Source organism: Cherax quadricarinatus, chromosome 7 (genome assembly GCF_038502225.1).
Source record: "Cherax quadricarinatus isolate ZL_2023a chromosome 7, ASM3850222v1, whole genome shotgun sequence".
NCBI classification, from domain to species: Eukaryota; Metazoa; Arthropoda; class Malacostraca; order Decapoda; family Parastacidae; genus Cherax; species Cherax quadricarinatus.
Window position 1 is genome coordinate 1,145,066 of NC_091298.1, and position 19,322 is coordinate 1,164,387.

Below are 19,322 nucleotides of genomic sequence, written 5' to 3' on the forward strand. Positions count from 1 at the left end.
TCGTAATCTGCTAAGCGAAAATCTGAGACTGTTACTGAGTTATCCCTAATATTATACTTCCATTCAATGCTAAAGGTAATTGATTTGTGGTCACTTGTGCCAAGTTCCTCTGAAATTTCTAAATTATTAACAAGTGATTCCTTGTTTGCCAGAACCAAGTCAAGCAGGTTATTATCCCTTGCAGGTTCTGTCACAAACTGCTTCAAAAAACAATCCTGCACTACTTCTAAAAAGTCATTAAGATTCTAAATTCCCTGTCAAAAAATTCCAGTCAATCTGACTAAAGTTAAAGTCTCCTAGAATTACAACGTTGTCGTGCCTTGTGGCCTTAACAATTTCCTCCCACAGTCGTCTTCCTTGATCTCTATCCAAGTTTGGGGGATGGTATATCACACCTAAAATAAATTTTTCATGCCCCTCTGAAAATTCTACCCAAAAAGACTCAGTATGTGTTTTGGACTTTATACCAGTTTTTATGCAACAATTTAAATGATCTCGGACATAGAGTGCCACCCCACCCCCGTTTCCAATATTTCTGTCTACTTGGAACAATTTAAAACCCTGAATGTGAGATTCAGCAGGCATGTCCCTATTTTTCATATTAAACCACGTCTCCGTTATGGCAAAAACATCAATGTTACCCGCACTTGCAACTAATCTCAATTCATCCATCTTATTTCTCGCACTACGACTGTTAATATATTTTCAGAAACCCTCCCTCCTACAAAAATTAGTCATTGCTTAAATAGCAACTGACACTTAGCAATGGATTCATTGTACTTGATTTAAGCAAAACAGCTTGAATAAACTGCCTTAGGTCTGGACAACTACTGTATATTATCATCCATAAGATTACCATACTATCATGTGGGAGTTCGTACACGTGGATAGGGTAAAGTAATACTCACGTAGGCTGGAAGTACGTATAATTACGGATAATGTGGGGAGCGCCCTAACAGCCGTAACCTTGTCTCCTTGCTCACTCTCGTAACACTGACTGGCCGCCCACAGTACCCATATGTGAGGGGGTCTTTGAATACTGCTGTGGTCAGCACAATATGAATAGACAGTGACTCAGGCAGAGATGGTTGGTAGTGAGTCAACTACTGGTACACTGGTTACTGGTAACTGGTTACTACTACTGAGAGCTCGGCGAGACCTCATCCACTTCACTGGATCAATCTGTTCCACCAGTTGAGGAGAAAGACTTAGCTCCCACTGACTTCCCAGATGAAGTCAAGCGTTTGTTGACTCTGTTGAACAAACGTCGTAAAGCCATTGCCTTACCAGGTGAGAAGATGGGTATAACGAACTTATTGTCCCATCATATTCCACTTGAACCTGGTACTAGACCTATCTACATACCTGCGTACAGAATGCCTCATTCACAAGTTGCTGTCGCAGAAGAATTGATCAATCAAATGCTCGATGATGGAGTTATTGCACCTAGCAATTCACCTTGGAATGCACCCTTGATACTAGTACCTAAGAAGGATGGTACCTGGCGCCCAGTGATTGACTTTAGGAAGTTAAACGCGAAAACCATTCCAGATAGCTTTCCACTCCCTGTACTGGGTGATCTTTTACGTAATATCGGAGATAACAAAGTCTTTTCAACCCTGGATTTGTTACAAGGGTTTTGGCAAGTCCCTCTTCACGAGGACAGCCAAGAGCTAACTGCATTCTCCACTCCTACAGGTCATTATCACTTCCTCCGTATGGCGTTTGGATTACAATCTTCTCCTATCACGTTCTCAAGGCTCATGACTAATATCTTTAGAGGTCTCATAGGTAATGCACTTATGGTGTACTTAGATGACGTAATCGTCATGTCTAAAGACGTGGATACACACTTGAAAAGACTTGATGTAGTACTTGGTAAGCTTGAAGAAGCCAATTTAAAGATCAAACTGTCTAAATGTTAATTTTTCAGATCAGAAATTAAGTTTCTTGGTCACGTAGTCACTCCTAGAGGGGTTACGACTGACCAAAGTAAAGTAACTGCAGTACTAAATTTTCCAACTCCCAAAACTGCTGATGCCGTAAGATCCTTTGTGGGCTTAGCAGGTTTTTATAGATCTTTCATTGCCAATTTTTCTTCCATAGCTGCTCCTCTAACTGAGTTGCTTAAGAAAGATGCTCCTTTTGTTTGGACCTTCTGTCAAGAAAGAGCATTCCAAACTCTAAAAGAAAAGCTAACATCTGCTCCAATTTTGAAATTTCCAGATTTTTCTAAGCCCTTCTATCTGACAACTGATGCTAGTTCAATTGGCATAGGTGCCGTACTAGCTCAGAAGACCGATGGCAAGTACAACGCAGTTGCATTTGTTAGCCGAGTCCTTACGAAGGCTGAACGTAATTATACAGTAACTGAGCAAGAAGCTTTAGCAATAGTATGGTCTTTAAAGCACTTCCGAGACATTATTTATCAGTACGTACTCTGTTCATGTCTTGACAGACCATGCTCCACTGATACCCTTATTCCAGAACAAACAACCTACTGGAAGGTTAGCCAGATGGACCTTGACTATCCAAGAGTTCAATCCCACCGCTGCCACCATTTATCTTGTGGGAGTTCGTACACGTGGATAGGGTAAAGTAATACAGTGGACCCCCGGTTAACGATATTTTTTCACTCCATAAGTATGTTCAGGTGCCAGTACTGACCGAATTTATTCCCATAAGGAATATTGTGAAGTAGATTAGTCCATTTCAGACCCCCAAACATACACATACAAACGCACTTACATAAATACACTAACATAATTGGTCGCATTCGGAGGTAATCGTTATGCGGGGGTCCACTGTACTCACGTAGGCTGGAAGTACGTATAATTACGGATAATGTGGGGAGCGCCCTAACAGCCGTAACCTTGTCTCCTTGCTCACTCTCGTAACACTGACTGGCCACCCACAGTACCCATATGTGAGGGGGTCTTTGAATACTGCTGTGGTCAGCACAATATGAATAGACAGTGACTCAGGCAGAGACGGTTGGTAGTGAGTCAACTACTGGTACACTGGTTACTGGTAACTGGTTACTACTACTGAGAATACCTGGAGTATACCTGAAGGGGAACTTGGGGGTCAATGCCCCATGGCACGGTTCGTGACTAGGTATCGTGGTGGATCTAGGCCTGATCAACCAGGCTGTTACTGCTGGCCACACATAAACCAATGTATGAACCACAGACTGGCTGGTCAGGTACTGACTTTAGGTGCCTGCCCAGCTCCTTATTGAAGACAGCCAGGGATCTACTGGTAATCCCCCTTATGTATGCTAGGAGGCAGTTGAACAGTCTTGGGCCCCTGACACTTACTGTGTTGTCTCAGCATACTCATGGCATCCTTGCTTTTCACTGGGAGGATATTGCATCTTTAGCTGAGTTTTTTGCTTGTAGGGAGTGATTTTCACGCGCAGATTTCGAAATGTATATTATCATGCATATTTCTCACCTGCATTCAAGGGAGAATAAATCAAGGGGCCTTAACTATTCCCAGTAATTTAGGTGCTTTTTCATACTTATACGTGGTGTGAAAGTTCTCTGTATATTCTCAAGGTCTGCAATTTTGCCTGCCTTGTATATATAATGTCAGTGCATTTGTGAACACACATTAGATCAATCAGTTGGACGCGTATTGGACAAGTAACATGATTTGCGTCCTCTGGAATATCGGCAAAAATAGAACATTTCCACTATTTTGATGTATACTTCAAGCTACTTTCAGTACTGACACCAGTCAAAATCATCTCTATTTCTGTAATATATCTTCCACTCTATCAAATGAGACCAAGAAACTGAGAATACAACCATAAAAACCATATGAATATACAATGCAAAATTGCTATTTTAAACCAAAAACACGGTCGCAGTTTTTTTTTCTCATTATGTACCACGTGCTGCAGGATTTTTTTTATATGGTGCACACTTACCACATAGACACATTCTCTCATATCTGGGCCCAAATTTACTGCTCACAGCTTATCTGAGTGAGCTAAGCTCATGGCGTAGTACTACAGGACCAACACGCTTCAAATCCGTAATACAACGGGACTGACCCCAACAGGGTTAATAAGTAAACTACACTGTATTATGGCTAAAATTTAAATTGTTTGACTCTAATAATATTTTAGAGTAAATACTGTATGTAAACATAAAACTACCAAAAATAAATTACTAAGTTGACTGAATTGAATGGAAAATTGATATTAGCATTTAACTAATTGATGTTAGCATTTAACTATGTTTTCTCTTGCTAGATTTAACATATAAGTGCAATCTTACCTTGCAATGACACAGTCCAGTATTAGGGTCTGCTCGTATGAAGTGGCTGCCAGCAGGGTCACATTCACCAGCTATCCAATGTCCATGCCATTCACAGTACAAGTGATATAATAATTGTATTAGAAAATACACTGCTATATATTTGATAAAACATATTGGATCCTAAATAAACCCTAGATAGCATTATCAACTATTACTGTAACTTTATTGGAATCTTGCTCATTCATGCTAGAAGCAGTTACATGTAACTAACAGGAAGTCTTAAATATTCCATATTTTTGTGGAGAGGACTAAATGCCTAAGATGCAGGCAACATCATCCCCACCCTCTTATGTGCATATATGTGTGTCTTCGTATGTACTCACCTACATGTGGTTTTCTGTCTTCCAACACTGTTAAATTAAATCACATTAGCCTCTCCTTGTATAGTACATATGTATTGTGTATGTATGTATGCATGTATGTATGTATATAATAGCTAGGAAATGAGTGATGATGAATGTGATTTCTCTGTGTATTTCCCTGCCATGATGGGAAATGGCTGATATTAAAACATAAACATATTACATCATTTTGAAGTATGAAAAACTAGTGTGCTTTCTGTGTAAGTTTCTCATTAATAACCTGAGAATACACCCTCCTAGTTTTACCTCTTTCTGTGCCACTTTTAGACCTATCTATCTTCCTACCCTCATATACTGTACCTCCTTCCACCTTCCAATTTCATTAGTCTTCTCCTCTTTTAGTATAAGAATTCAGGGAGTGTCTACTGCTCTAACTAGTGGCTAGTTACCTGTTACTGTGAGTTCAAGACATTATTCAGGAGCCACTGATTAAGAGAGTAGATTACAAATTCCCAATGTTGTGACAAAGGTGTTTCTGTTACCCACAACAGAAATCTTGTTTGATCTTAGATTTGAAAGCACAACACCAAAAATTGCTGGAAGCCTCTTGGCAGAAGCATTTAGCAATGCTGAATGCCAACATTCTCTCTCCCCATACTCTTCAAATTCTTCAGTGTAAAGTAAGAAAAACTGTATTGTTTTGATGTAGTAGATTTTTTTATCTGTTTAGCAAATTTAGAGATATCTTAAATGCAACCATATTTTCCCCATATGTTCTTCCCATAAGTTAGCAAGATTTTAATTTACATGCAAATTTTCAGGAGTGTACCTGTGCATTTAAAGTATGCAAATGCATTCTGTGTAGAATTTAATGAACAATGGAGACTGCTGCTACATCACGTCAGTTGTTCTCACTGGTGTTCCACAGCAGGAGAGAACCTGGAGCTCAGTTACCAAGAGACAAATGAGGCTCCTACAATATGGCCATCATAAGACACAGTGGTGGTAAAAGTGATAGAGAAGTCCAAAACTTGCACAAGATGTAAAACTAGGGAGGTTCTATTCCTAAATGGTTCATTAGAATCTGAACACAGAATATTTTAACATGCTAAATGTTTCCCACCAAGGCAGGGTGACCTGAAGGTCACAGTTACTATCCCTCTAAGACAGGGTGACCTGAAGGACACAGTTACTATCACTCATTTTCTAACTGTCTAGGATTGCATTGGAAATCCTAATACAAACAACCTTTCTAGAACACAATATTTCCCATCCCCAGCATTTAAGTGCAACTAATCAGTTTCTCCCGAATCCTTTCATGAATTTTACTTTTTTTCTATAAATATACAAGTACCAGCATACATTATACATAAAACAATTACAGTATAAAGAACAGAGCCATTAAGGTGAGGGGCTCTTAATTCAAGAAAGTGGACCTACTCTTCCCATCACTGGATCAAACCTGAGTAGCTTCCATTTGTATTCCCTATGGATTTAGCACTTCCCCTGATTATTATATAAACAGAGTATACATATTTATAGAAACAAAGCTAAAAAAAAAAAAAAATGAAAAAGCAAGTAACATTTCACAATTACTTTCAATATCAAACACTTCAGTACAAGCAACAAAATATTTTACAATAAAAATTATGCAGACTGACCCTTGGTGAACTTTTATGCATAATCATCTTTCAAACTTCATTGTATAACTATCAATATCAGGAATTTTAATTAGTTGAAAATCATTAATTTCATAAATAGCAATACAAATGTATGACACACCCAAATCCTTGCATAGATCAAGAATAAAAAGTTCAGCAAGATACAGTACAGTAGAATATAAAATATATCATATTTGCAATGATATACTTCCCTTGTATAAACCTAAACATATGGAAAGAATATTTCCTTGTAATAATTTTGTTACTAACTTACGGCATTCAAGTTCATCTGAACCATCAATACAGTCAGAGTATCTGTTGCAGACTCGCCGTGCATCGATGCACGAGCCATCATAACACAGAAAGAAGTGTGGTGGCAAACAGCAACTATCACCTTCCCTCTCATCACTTTGGTCAGAGCAGTCAGGCTTGCCATCACAGAGCAGTCGACGGTCAATACAAGATCCATCACCACACTTAAACTGATATTGATTACAATTTGTGCAATAATATTCATCACTGCCATCTCTGCAGTCACTGTAACCATTACATACTAGCCTTCTGTCTATACATTGTCTGTTTCCACAAGTAAATTCGTAGTGAGGGTCACAAACTGAATAGCAGCTGGATGGTTCATCACTATAATCTCTACAGTCAATGGCACCGTCACATACTTGACGAATATCTATACACACTCCATCTCCACATTCGTGCATAGTAATGGGATCACAATTTGGAATGCACTCTGCAGGCTCATCACTTCCATCTTGACAATCAATCTCACCATTACATACTCTCTGGAGGTCTATACAAGATCCATCTCCACATGTATGATGAGTATTAATATTACAAGAACACCCTAATTCATCGGAGCCATCAGGGCAGTCAATTCTTAAATTACATCGTACACTGGCATCAAGACAAACACCATCATTGCATTTGAAATGGAAAGACTCATCACAAGTGCAATTGCAGTAACGCTCATCAGAATGATCAGGACAGTCATAGAAACCATCACAGTGACGGCTTCGCTCGATGCACATATGACTAGGGTCCCCACAAGTCCAGTAGTGTATGTGATCACAGGGAAGTTCATCTACATGTCACAATAAAGAAAGCATTCTAAAATTAGTAAGGGTTAGTTGCATAATATTTATACTAAAATTAATTTTGGTTAATTCTATGGTATTTATATGGAAATTAGTTTAGGTCACTTCTACAATATCTATATTAAAATTAATTGGGTTTATGCTACTGTATTATACAATACCCTCAGAACATCCAAGTAAAACAGCATACACATACACATCAAATATATGAACATATATCATGCTTTAAGAAAAATAACTTATATACTTATCAATGCACTCAGATTTAGCAACAAAATATCATGCTGAGCAATAACATACAACTTACAAGTCTGTTAATGTCATGCTTTAAAAACAAAATATTTTAACCTAATGGTTTTTTGTCGCAAGTTACAATAGTGGCTATAATTCAAGCTAAGATACAGTAAACCCTCAACATGACAGATCTTGATATAATAGACTTTTAAAATTATAGGCAAAACTCACTAGTTAAATTGTATTTTTAACTCCTTTATTTTCAATGTTTATTACAGCATATCTGTAAACTGTGTACAGTACTATATTAGGTATACAGCAGAGTACTTTATTTCACATTTTTTACAATTTTATAACATCATTCTCTCATAACACACACTATTAGTTCGTTGTATCGAGGGTTTACTGTATTAATTTTCAGTTCGATAAATTATGTCTTAAAAACAATAAGAAATAACGAATTTTACACACCCAAGCAGTTTTGTGGCAATTCATCAGTTTGATCAGCACAGTCTGCATGGCCATCACAAATACGCTCAAAGTGAACACAGTGTCTGTCACTACACTTGTGTCCACTATTGAAGCACACTGTGGGCAAGTCATGTCATAAAAACCTTCCATCATGCATATTAAATTATAGTTAGCAGCAGTGCTAATACAATTATTCTAACTTGTGATTAGAAAAGCTTATAAAACATGCATTAATTATTTTAATGAGTAAATAGAAGTACTGTGCATTAATATAAAAGCCATCAATAACAAAACATACCAAACAAATACCATTATTGATGATGAAAACTACATTTCTAAATACACATAAATATAAATGAAGAGGGAAAACATAAATTAGCATTACTTAATCAAGTAATAGGCTTTGCATAAGCAATAAATGTTCCAAAAAGAGAATGATGTGTACAGTACCATATACAATAGGAGCTAGGAGTACAAAATAAGAACACCCCTCCTTTACGTTGGTGAAGAGCTTTTGATCCAAGGAATTGGACCTGCTCTTCCCTTCCTTCGATTAAACCTGACTGACTCCCATTTTCTCAGATGTTGTATGATTCCTACAAGTTTAGTGCTCTTCCCCACAACTATAATAACTATATTTCTAATTTAACCCCTTGACTGTCGAAACCCCAAATCCTGAGGTGTCTCCTGGTGTCAAAAGATTTTCGAAAAAACAAAAAAAAAAACCTTATGAAATGATAGAGAATCTTTTCCCAATGGTAATGACACTAAAAGAACAAAATTTGATGGAAAACTTACAGAATTATGCTCTCGTGAAGTTAGCGACCTCAGCAAAATTTACGAATCGGCGATTTTGCCCAATTTGAGCCCTATTTTCGGCTAATTCCACTGTTCCAGTCAACCAAACTCATAACTATTTCTTTAGAACTCCATTTGTTCAATTGACTGAGCACAAGAAACTGCCCATTTACCGATTTCAACTACCCAATAAGGTGGTCAAAAATTTGCAATTTGGCCAATTTCATGCAAATTAAAAAAGATGCCAATTTCATAATAGGGTCCAGAATGAACAATGCAGACATTCCTGGCTCTAAAATAACATTTTCTGTATTCATCAGTCACGTCTCCAGGCCCCTTTGATATTACTCTTGCTTTCTATTTTGAATTTTTATTCAAACAAACAATAGAAGATTTACTGTTATGCAGACTACTGCATTATTGTAATAATTGTATAAATAAATTCAACCCATTCATGACTATATATCAGACTTGCTACTTGAACATTTATTAGACACGACATCATTTGTTTACTTTTGAACATCGGCAAAAATCAAACATTTCCCCTACTTTGAGCTGCATTTCAAGGTTCTTTTCATAGTAAAACCCATCAAAATCACCTCTATTTCTATAATATTTTTTCCATTCTATCAAAGGAGACCAAGAAAACGAGAATACAACCATAAATACTATGCGAAAATACACCACAAAGTTGGCATTTTAATCCAAAACAACGGTCAGAGTTTTTTTTTCTCATTTTGCACTGCGTGCTCTAGGATTTTTTTTTATATGGTGCACACTGACCACACAGACCCATTCTCTCACATGTGGGCCTACCAGCTTTCTCCTGCTTGATTTGAAGCCGCTAGAATTTTTTAGTATACATACGTCAAACACGGTGGCTCGTAAGACGTATATATACGACCGAAACAATCAAAGGGTTAAACAGGGGGGAAAGCACTAAACCCAAAGGGTCATACAGCATTTTGGGAATAGAAGACATTCAGGTCCCTCCAATAAAAACAGTCTGTTAGACTATGTATTAGTTCAGGAAGGTTGAGGAGTAGACTTTTGCATGCACAGGAGATGGTTTAAAGTATGAGCAACTGCTGGAAGAGATGTTGGATGGCATGAATGAAAGTGATGGGGAGGCTATTAACCCGTAAACGGTCCAAACATGTATATACACCCAGTGCCCCAAATATTTTGAAGAAAAAAAAATATAGAAATAAAGAACACATTTTTCTAAGTGTTATAGAATAAAAAAAAAAAATTAGGGTCAGTACTTACCGAGATATGAGGCAAGAAGTTGGCACTGGATGCTCACTTGATGGCAACACTGAGTCCTGCAACTTGCAGAAGTGTTGCCGATATACCTTTTTTTCTTGTATTTATATTATTTTATATAATTTCTATGTTCTGATAATTACAATTTAGAGTTGTTCTTGTCATTTCATAACCAATCTTTGTTCTGACACTAATATTAGGTACTGAAATTGTACTCAAATTGTCACAAACATACTGACAGATGGACATTTACACCTGCTTTGGTCATTTACTATTATCTTGGAATATATACAAAGTATTTATAGGTCCCAGCAATGTTTTGGATATGCAGAAGGAGGGGTGTTAATGTTGCAGTTTAAAAACTGTAGTGTAAAGCACCCTTCTGGCAAGACAGTGATGGAGTGAATGATGGTGAAAGTTTTTCTTTTTCGGGCCACCCTGCCTTGGTGGGAATCGGCCAGTGTGATAATAAAAAAAAAAATAAAAAAATATATAATAATAATAATAATAATAATAAACCCTCGCTTTATTTGTTTTCACTGTTACACATAAACATGTCTGGCTGTCTGTCAAGCTCTCTGTTTATCTGTCTGTCCTTCTAGTTCTTCATCTCAGAGAGAGCCACACGACGACGTCACGTTTACTCATTATATCTACAAACAGAGTATAGCAGTTCGTCTGGATTTTTTGGGTTATCCTAGGTAATTTACATTTTGTATAATTGTATTTATGTGAACCTGTGATATCGTAAAGGGTTCTTGAATGGAGATATCGTAGGTTGAAAGTAGACACACTTGTAGGATGGTAAATGTATTGTCAGACTGAGATGAGGGATGGAGCCCCAGCTGCCTTGCCTGTCTACGCCTGGAACGTCTGCCGCCGAGTGAGGCCGGGACAGAGGAATGGGCTTCCTCGTGTGCATCCCGTGACGTCACACAAAGCCACAGGCCTACAAGGGATCTCGTGTCTAAAGCACATGGATGATGCTAATATGCTATGCTATATAATACTGGGAATACAGGGATCAGCAACTATGCTGACAGTGAGACAGGTGAGACAGAGATAAACAGAGACAGATAGAAAGAGCTAGACAGAGACAGATAGAAAGAGCTAGACAGACAGAGAGGCAGAAATAGACAGACAGAGATAGACATAAATACAGAAAGACATATGGAGATAGAGCCAGACAGCCAGCAGCTGGCCAGCCAGCCAGCCTGCCGAATGCAATATACGTTCCAGAATTGTTTCTCTTTATTTAGGGTATAGGTTCTAAGACATTCTGAAATGGTGTTGCACAAATGTTGCACATAGGTTATTATCGAGGTTTTTGATATTTCCTCAACCACTTATGGCTACATCCACCTCACGGCCACTAAACTCTGGGTCAACATCACTTTCCTCTTAAAATGGGAGAGTTAATACTACATGAAATCAGTAAATCCTAGGTGTTTGCCATGCTGTTTGCTTTAGCTGGTGCTCATTTGAACTGGTGTTCCCACAAGGTACAAAGTGGTCCCAGATTTTTTTAATACAGTGCAAACCGAGTGTTAAGGCCCATCCTATGCTGACCAGGCATCTCAGGCCAATCGTGCCAAATTTGGAGGCAGGAAAAATAAAACGTATGTATACATTCGGGGTGCTAGTGGTAAGAACGTATATATATGTTTAGACTGTTTACAGGTTAAAGAAGTATGCAGTGGCTTTAAAAATAAAGTGCTCGAGTCTGTAAATGACTAATTGTGAGAGTTGTATTCATGTTGTCTAGCCTGGGGCCACACTTCCCTGTTGACTGCCTGATCAACCAGGTTGTTTCTGCTTGCAGCCCACAGGCCTACATAACCATTACAACCTAGCTTATCTGGCCCTTCCTGTAAGAACTAGCTCAGTTTCTTCTGGGAAATGTCTAAATTTGTTCTGACAATATTTCTTAGGCCTGCTGGTTATTGACATTATTTTCTAATTATGCTCGTTACATCCCTGCTTTTCACCGAGTATATTCTACAAATCCACATGTACTAATATTACTGTAAGTGCTTATGGTAGTGTGTAGACTGGGGACAGGACCATTAAGCATTTTCCATGGATTTGTTATCTTGAGTCTCTTCTCTAACACAAAGTACATTCCATATGCTAAAAGGCATTTCCAGTGGGTTAGATGTTTCATTGATTCAATGAAGGCAATTAAAAATTTCTGTACATTTTCCAGCCCTGGAGTCTCTCCTGTCTTAAAAGATGTCACCACAGAACAATATTACAAACGTGAAAGCACAAGTGATTTGAATAGTATCATAGTTAATGAGATTAGGCTTTTCAGGTTTCAGATACTACACCTTAAGTGTCCTCACCTGTAATATAGAGGTGTCATTCAGAATTTTGATACCAGAGGGGCTTTGGGGTGACTATCTAGTTGAAAGGGGCACTAGGAAATTTATTATGAACCATCATTATTATTATGTTTGCTATTTTTATTTGGTTGGGGAGCTTTAGGGGGCTGATGGAACTTTGGAGGACTGAAGCCCCAAAACTTCCTTTGGTGCTGCCACTGAATTCTTCATCCAAGAAATTAGAGCCACCTTCTCATTCCTAGGATCAAACCTCAACTCCCATTCCTTTCATTCCTCAGGTGCTGTATGACCCTTACAGGTTCAGTGCCTTCCCATGAATTTAATTCTTATTTTATCTTATGAAATGATAGAGAATCTTTTCCCGAAGGTAATGAAACCAAAAGTACGAAATTTAGTATCTCGCCAATATTTATGCATCAGCAATTTCACCTACCATACGCTTTATTTTCGGCCAATTCCACTGTTCCAGTCAACCAAACTCATAGTTATTTTGCTAGTGCTACTATTGGTGGTACAGCTGCTGCTGCTGCTGCACTGTCAGCTGCTGCTGCTGCTGTAGCACCGTTGTTGGTGTGGCTTATTGAGAATACCAAGAAACAATTAACCCCAGAGGATTTGCCACCCAGGATAACCCAAAAAAGTCAGTGTCATCGAAGACTGTCTAACTTATTTCCATTGGGGTCCTTAATCTTATCTCCCAGGATGCAACCCACACAAGTCGACTAACACCCAGGTGAACAGGGAAAAATGCCTGGAACTAGTGCTCATATTGGTGAATTTAAAGCCAGCAAAGGTTGGTTTGAGAGATTTAAGAATCGTAGTGGCATACACAGTGTGATAAGGCCTGTTCTGGAAGAAAATGCCAAACAGGACCTACAGTACTCAGGAGGAAAAGGCACTCCCAGGACACAGTGTCTCATCAGTCATTGCTGCATCTTCAATAAAGGTAAGTGTCATTTATTCTTCATTTAGTAGACTAGTACATGCACAATATATACTGTGCATGTACTACTCTACTATTGTGCATGTATCCTTCTCTTTGTGTGTGGGAAAATGTATATTTCATGTGGTAAAATTTTTTTTTTCATACTTTTGGGTGTCTTGCACGGATTAATTTTATTTCCATTATTTCTTATGGGGAAAATTCATTCACATAACGATTATTTCGCATAACAATTACCCCTCTTGCACGGATTAAAATCGTTAACCGGGGGTCCACTGTATTCCTTCTATTCTATCGAATGAGTACAAGAAATTATCCATTTACTTATTTCAACTACCCAATAAAGTGATCAAATTGCCAATTTGAAAACAGCGGATGATTCCATGCATATATGCGATACACTTTGTATTATTCCATTGTTTTTAGTGCTCGTAACTGCTAAATAAGCCACCATGGGCCCAAAGAAAGCTTCTAATGACAGCCAGCCCTTTGGTAAAGAGCTGAGAGAGAGGGGAGAATGTGCCTTTTTCAGGGATTCTGCAATATGTATGATACTAAAGCAGCAGGAGTCTATAAAGGCTATAGTGGCAGCCAGCAATAAAGTGTAGCATTAACTGTAGCAAGTAAGTTCAATGATTAATCGATAGAAAAAGGATAGCACAAACCTAACTCCTCCAATGTTGTTGGAGTTATGTAGGGCAAATGGCAACACTGCCATCTTTACCGCCTCTGCTGCTGCCTCCACCGCTACTATGTATGGCTTATGCTCTCAGTGGCCCTTATACACCTAACAACAACACAGCAACACTTGTGACATACTTAATGATGTATTTTATTCATTGTAGAGTAAATGTCATGTTTCTATGTTATTAATATTGTTTATTATGTCATATTAGATGAATTGTGCTAGATAAATAAGCCGTAGAGCTGATATTAGTGTCATATTGAAGGACTATCTTGTGTCTCCCAACACAATTCCTAACATACACCAAAAACAGACATCTCTGGAAAACTTTTTTGAGTGACAGGGGTCCAGTGGCTCTCAAGCCGGTCCTAGTGGCATTAAAAAACAAAGGAGGGAAGTAACCCAGGATAAGGACTTGGTACCTGAAGTCTTTATGGAGTAGGATTCCCCTTCCAAACAATTGTAAACTTCTCCATCCTCTCCCCTCCTCTCGTCTTCTATACATCACCATGTCTTCAATAAAGGCAAGTGTGATGTTATTATTGTTTTATTCTTCATGTATCATTGTTTTATGTGTAGGGAAGTGAATATTTCATGTAAAAAAAATATTTTATTTAATACTTTTGGATGTCTGAAACAGATTAACTGGATTTCCATTACTTATTTCTAATGGGGAAAATTAATTCGGATAACGATAAAATCGGTTAAGGACAAGCTCTCTGGAACATATTAATATCATTAATTGAGGGTCCACTGTACCATTATAGTGTGCTCCTCACTTAGTTACAAATACATTTAGAAACAGAACTCCATCATTAAGTGAAGAGAGGTTGTATAATGTCACTGTTTTTGGTAGACACCTATACATTGGACCCCCGCATAACGATGGCATCACATAGCGATTAATCCGCATACCGCTTGCTTTAATCGCAAAAATTTTGCCGCGCATACCGATTAAAAACCCGCTCACCGATTTTCGTCCGAGACGCGTCCAATGTGCGCCCTCAGTCAGCCTCACATGTGCCGCCCGTGCCATTGTTTACCAGCCAGCCTCCGCGGTAACATCCAAGCATACACTCGGAATATTTTGTATTATTACAGTGTTTTCGGTGCTGTTTCTGGAAAATAAGTGACCATGGGCCCCAAGAAAGCTTCTAGTGCCAACCGTACACCAATAAGGGTGAGAATTCCAATAGAAATGAAGAAAGAGATCATTGATAAGTATGAAAGTGGAGTGCGTATCGCCGACCTAGTCAAGTTGTACAAGAAACCCCAATCAACCATCGCTACTATTGTGGGCACGAGAAAGACAATCAAGGAAGCTGTTCTTGCCAAAGGTTTAACTGTGTTTTCGAAACAAAGATCGCAAGTGATGGAAGATGTTGAGAGACTCTTATTGGTGTGGATAAATGAAAAACAGCTAGCAGGAGATAGCGTCTCTCAAGCGATCATATGTGAAAAGGCTAGGAAGTTGCATGAGGATTTAATTAAAAAAATGCCTGCAACTAGTGATGATGTGAGTGAATTTAAGGCCAGCAAAGGTTGGTTTGAGAGATTTAAGAAGCGTAGTGGCATCCATAGTGTGATAAGGCATGGTGAGGCTGCCAGTTCGGACCACAAAGCGGCTGAAAAATATGTGCAGGAATTCAAGGAGTACATAGACAGTGAAGGACTGAAACCTGAACAAGTGTTTAATTGTGATGAAACAGGCCTGTTCTGGAAGAAAATGCCAAGCAGGACCTACATTACTCAGGAGGAAAAGGCACTCCCAGGACATAAGCCTATGAAAGACAGGCTTACTTTGTTGATGTGTGCCAATGCTAGTGGTGATTGCAAAGTTAAGCCTTTATTAGTGTATCACTCTGAAATTCCCAGAGCGTTCAGGCAAAAGAATGTCCTCAAGGATAATTTGTGTGTGCTGTGGAGGGCAAACAGTAAGGCATGGGTCACTAGGGACTTTTTCTATAACTGGTTACACCATGCATTTGCCCCCAATGTGAAAGATTACCTAACTGAAAAGAAATTAGACCTTAAGTGCCTCCTGGTGTTAGACAATGCCCCTGGTCATCCTACAGACGTGGCAGAGCGACTTTATGGGGACATGAGCTTCATTAAGGTGAAGTTTTTGCCTCCTAATACCACTCCTCTCCTGCAGCCCATGGACCAGCAGGTTATTGCAAACTTCAAAAAACTGTACACAAAAGCTCTGTTTGAAAGGTGCTTTGTAGTGACCTCAGAAACTCAACTGACTCTAAGAGAGTTTTGGAGAGAGCACTTTAATATCCTCAATTGTGTAAACCTTATAGGTAAGGCTTGGGAGGGAGTGACTAAGAAGACCTTGAACTCTGCTTGGAAGAAACTGTGGCCAGAATGTGTAGACAAAAGGGATTTTGAAGGGTTTGAGGCTAACCCTGAGAGGATTATGCCACTTGAGGAATCCATTGTGGCATTGGGAAAGTCCTTGGGGTTGGAGGTTAGTGGGGAGGATGTGGAAGAGTTGGTGGAGGAGGACAATGAAGAACTAACCACTGATGAGCTAATAGATCAACTTCAACAGCAAGAGGCCAGACCTGAGGAAACTGGTTCAGAGGAGGGGAGAGAGAAATTGAAGAAGTTGCCTACTACAAAGATTAAGGAAATCTGTGCAAAGTGGCTTGAAGTGCAAACCTTCATGGATGAAAATCACCCTCACACAGCTATTGCAAGCCGTGCTGGTGATTATTACACTGACAATGTTGTGAAACACTTTAGGGAAGTCATAAAGTTACGAGAGGTACAGGCCACTATGGACAGATATGTTGTGCGAAAGAAGTCCAGTGACTCTGAAGCTGGTCCTAGTGGCATTAAAAGAAGAAGGGAAGTAACCCCAGAAAAGGACTTGCCACCTCAAGTCTTAATGGAAGGGGATTCCCCTTCTAAACACTAACACTCTCTCTCCCCTCCTCCCATCCCATCAATCATCACCAGATCTTCAATAAAAGTAAGTGTCATGTAAGTGTGCATGCCTTTTTCAGTTTGTGTGTATTAAAATTAACATTTAATGTGGTAAAAAAAATTTTTTTTCATACTTTTGGGTGTCCTGCACGGATTAATTTTATTTCCATTATTTCTTATGGGGAAAATTCATTCACATACCGATTATTTCGCATAACAATTACCCCTCTTGCACGGATTAAAATCGTTATGCGGGGGTCCACTGTATATGTAAATGGTCAGATGGACATCTATTAAATGGCCAGTTGGAACTTAGATATGTGTGTTGCTGTGAGCCAGGTTGTGTTGCCATGAGTCAGGGTGTGTGCTGCTGAGAGTCTGGGTGTGTTGCTGTGAGTCAGGGTGTGTTGTCAGTGATTCAGTTTCTTTACAGATTTGTGCACTCTGCATCTCTCTGTATTTTGGCAATTTTCCAAAGTTTCAAATTCACCACTCACTATGTATAAACTAAGGATGAAAATATTTTAACCCTCTGACTGTCTTGGTCATATAAATACATCTTACGAGCCAGTGTTTTTGATGTGTCAATATGCCAAAATTCTAGTGGCTTGAAATCAAGCAGAAGAAAGCTGGTAGGCCTACATGTGAGAGAATGGGTCTGTGTGATCAGTGTGTGCAGTATAAAAAAAATCTTGCAGCACACAGTGCATAATGAGAAAAAAAAACTCCAACCTTGTTTTTTTATTAAAATGCAGACTTTGAGGTGTATTTTTGTATAGTATTTATGGTTGTATTCTCGTTTTCTTGGTCTCTTGTGATAGAATGGAAGACATTTTACAGAAATAGAGATAATTTTGATTGGTTTTGTGATAAAAAGAATCGTGAAATTGAGCTCAAAGTAGCGGAAGTGTTCAATTTTTGCCGATGTTCAAGAGTAAACAAGTGATGTCACTGCCCAATACGTGTCCAGCTGGCCAGTCTAATACACAGTCATAAATGGGTTGACATTATTTATACAATTATTACAATAATGCAGTAGTCTGCATAACAGCAAATCTTCTATTTTTTGTGTGAATAAAAATTAAAAATAGAAAGCAAGAGTAATATAAGAGAGGCCTGGAGACATGACTACTGAACAGAGAAAATGATATTTTCATGCCAGGAATGTTTGCACTGTTTATTCTAGACCCTATTTTGAAATTGGCATCTTTTTTAATTTGCATGCAATTGGCTAAATTGCCAATTTCTGACCACTTTATTGAGTAGTTGAAATCAGTAAATGGGCAGTTTCTTGTACTCAATTGATAGAACAAATGGAGTTCTAAAGAAATAGCTATGAGTTTGATCGACTGGAACAATGGAATTGGCCGAAAATAGGGCTCAAAATGGGCGAAATCGCCGATGCATATATATTGCCAAGATTGCTAACTTCATGAGAGCGTAATTCCGTAAGTTTTCCATCAAATTTCGTACTTTTGGTGTCATTACCACTGGAAAAAGATTCTCCATCATTTCATAAAAAATAATTTTTTTTTTAATATTTTGCGACACAGAGAGACACTTTAGGATTTGGGGTCTCGACAGTCAAAGGGTTAAAGTAAGTAATGAATGTACATTCATTTTACTTTCATATTTTCTTAGCTCTACTGCACACTTAACATATGATAGTGTCAACATTTTATCAGGCATTTACATGCATTTAAAAGTGACAAGAAAAAGGGTGATTCACTTTATGGTAATTTCTGTTTCATGACCATAACCCGGAACCTAACCTGCCATATAATCGGGGCCCTCCTGTATTACATATGTTTGGCATTTAGATTGCTTTTACAGAACTGGATTGAAGATTTGATTCTGTCTTACTGTTGTCTATTTTGAATCTAAAATGATAAATATAAATGAGTAGGTAATGAAGAGTAATGGTTGACTGGAAAGTGATACACAGGTAGTACATGAGATTCATTGTGTATATGAAGAGGATAAAATGAGAAAAGAAGAATGTAAGTAACGTTGTGTAATACTTATTCTTACCATCACATTCTCTTTCATCTTCATATGATGTACAATCTTTGATGCCATCACAACGTCTGGACCATGGATGAATAGAACCATCAGAGCAAGTGAAGGTGGTCATGCAGGTAACAGGCTCTTTTCAAGACAAGAATACATACTCAATAAGCAATATTAGTAATAACTAATAATGGTTAGTAAAAAGACTTTGATCACTACATAACTAGCAGAAGCAT

General features: G+C 38.4%; 1 protein-coding gene across 50 annotated transcripts in view; it reads right to left on the minus strand.

Moving 5' to 3' along the window:
• trol (terribly reduced optic lobes) overlaps positions 1–19,322 on the minus strand; it is a 960,590-nt gene that overhangs the window by 276,957 nt on the left and 664,311 nt on the right. For all 50 annotated transcript variants that reach the window (XM_070082142.1, XM_070082177.1, XM_070082160.1 and 47 more), the window contains 4 exons: positions 19,108–19,224; positions 8,106–8,222; positions 6,566–7,387; positions 4,287–4,357 (listed from right to left, as the gene is read on the minus strand). In XM_070082142.1, the coding sequence (XP_069938243.1) occupies positions 4,287–4,357; positions 6,566–7,387; positions 8,106–8,222; positions 19,108–19,224 (1,127 nt within the window). The remainder of the gene's footprint in view (positions 1–4,286; positions 4,358–6,565; positions 7,388–8,105; positions 8,223–19,107; positions 19,225–19,322) is intronic.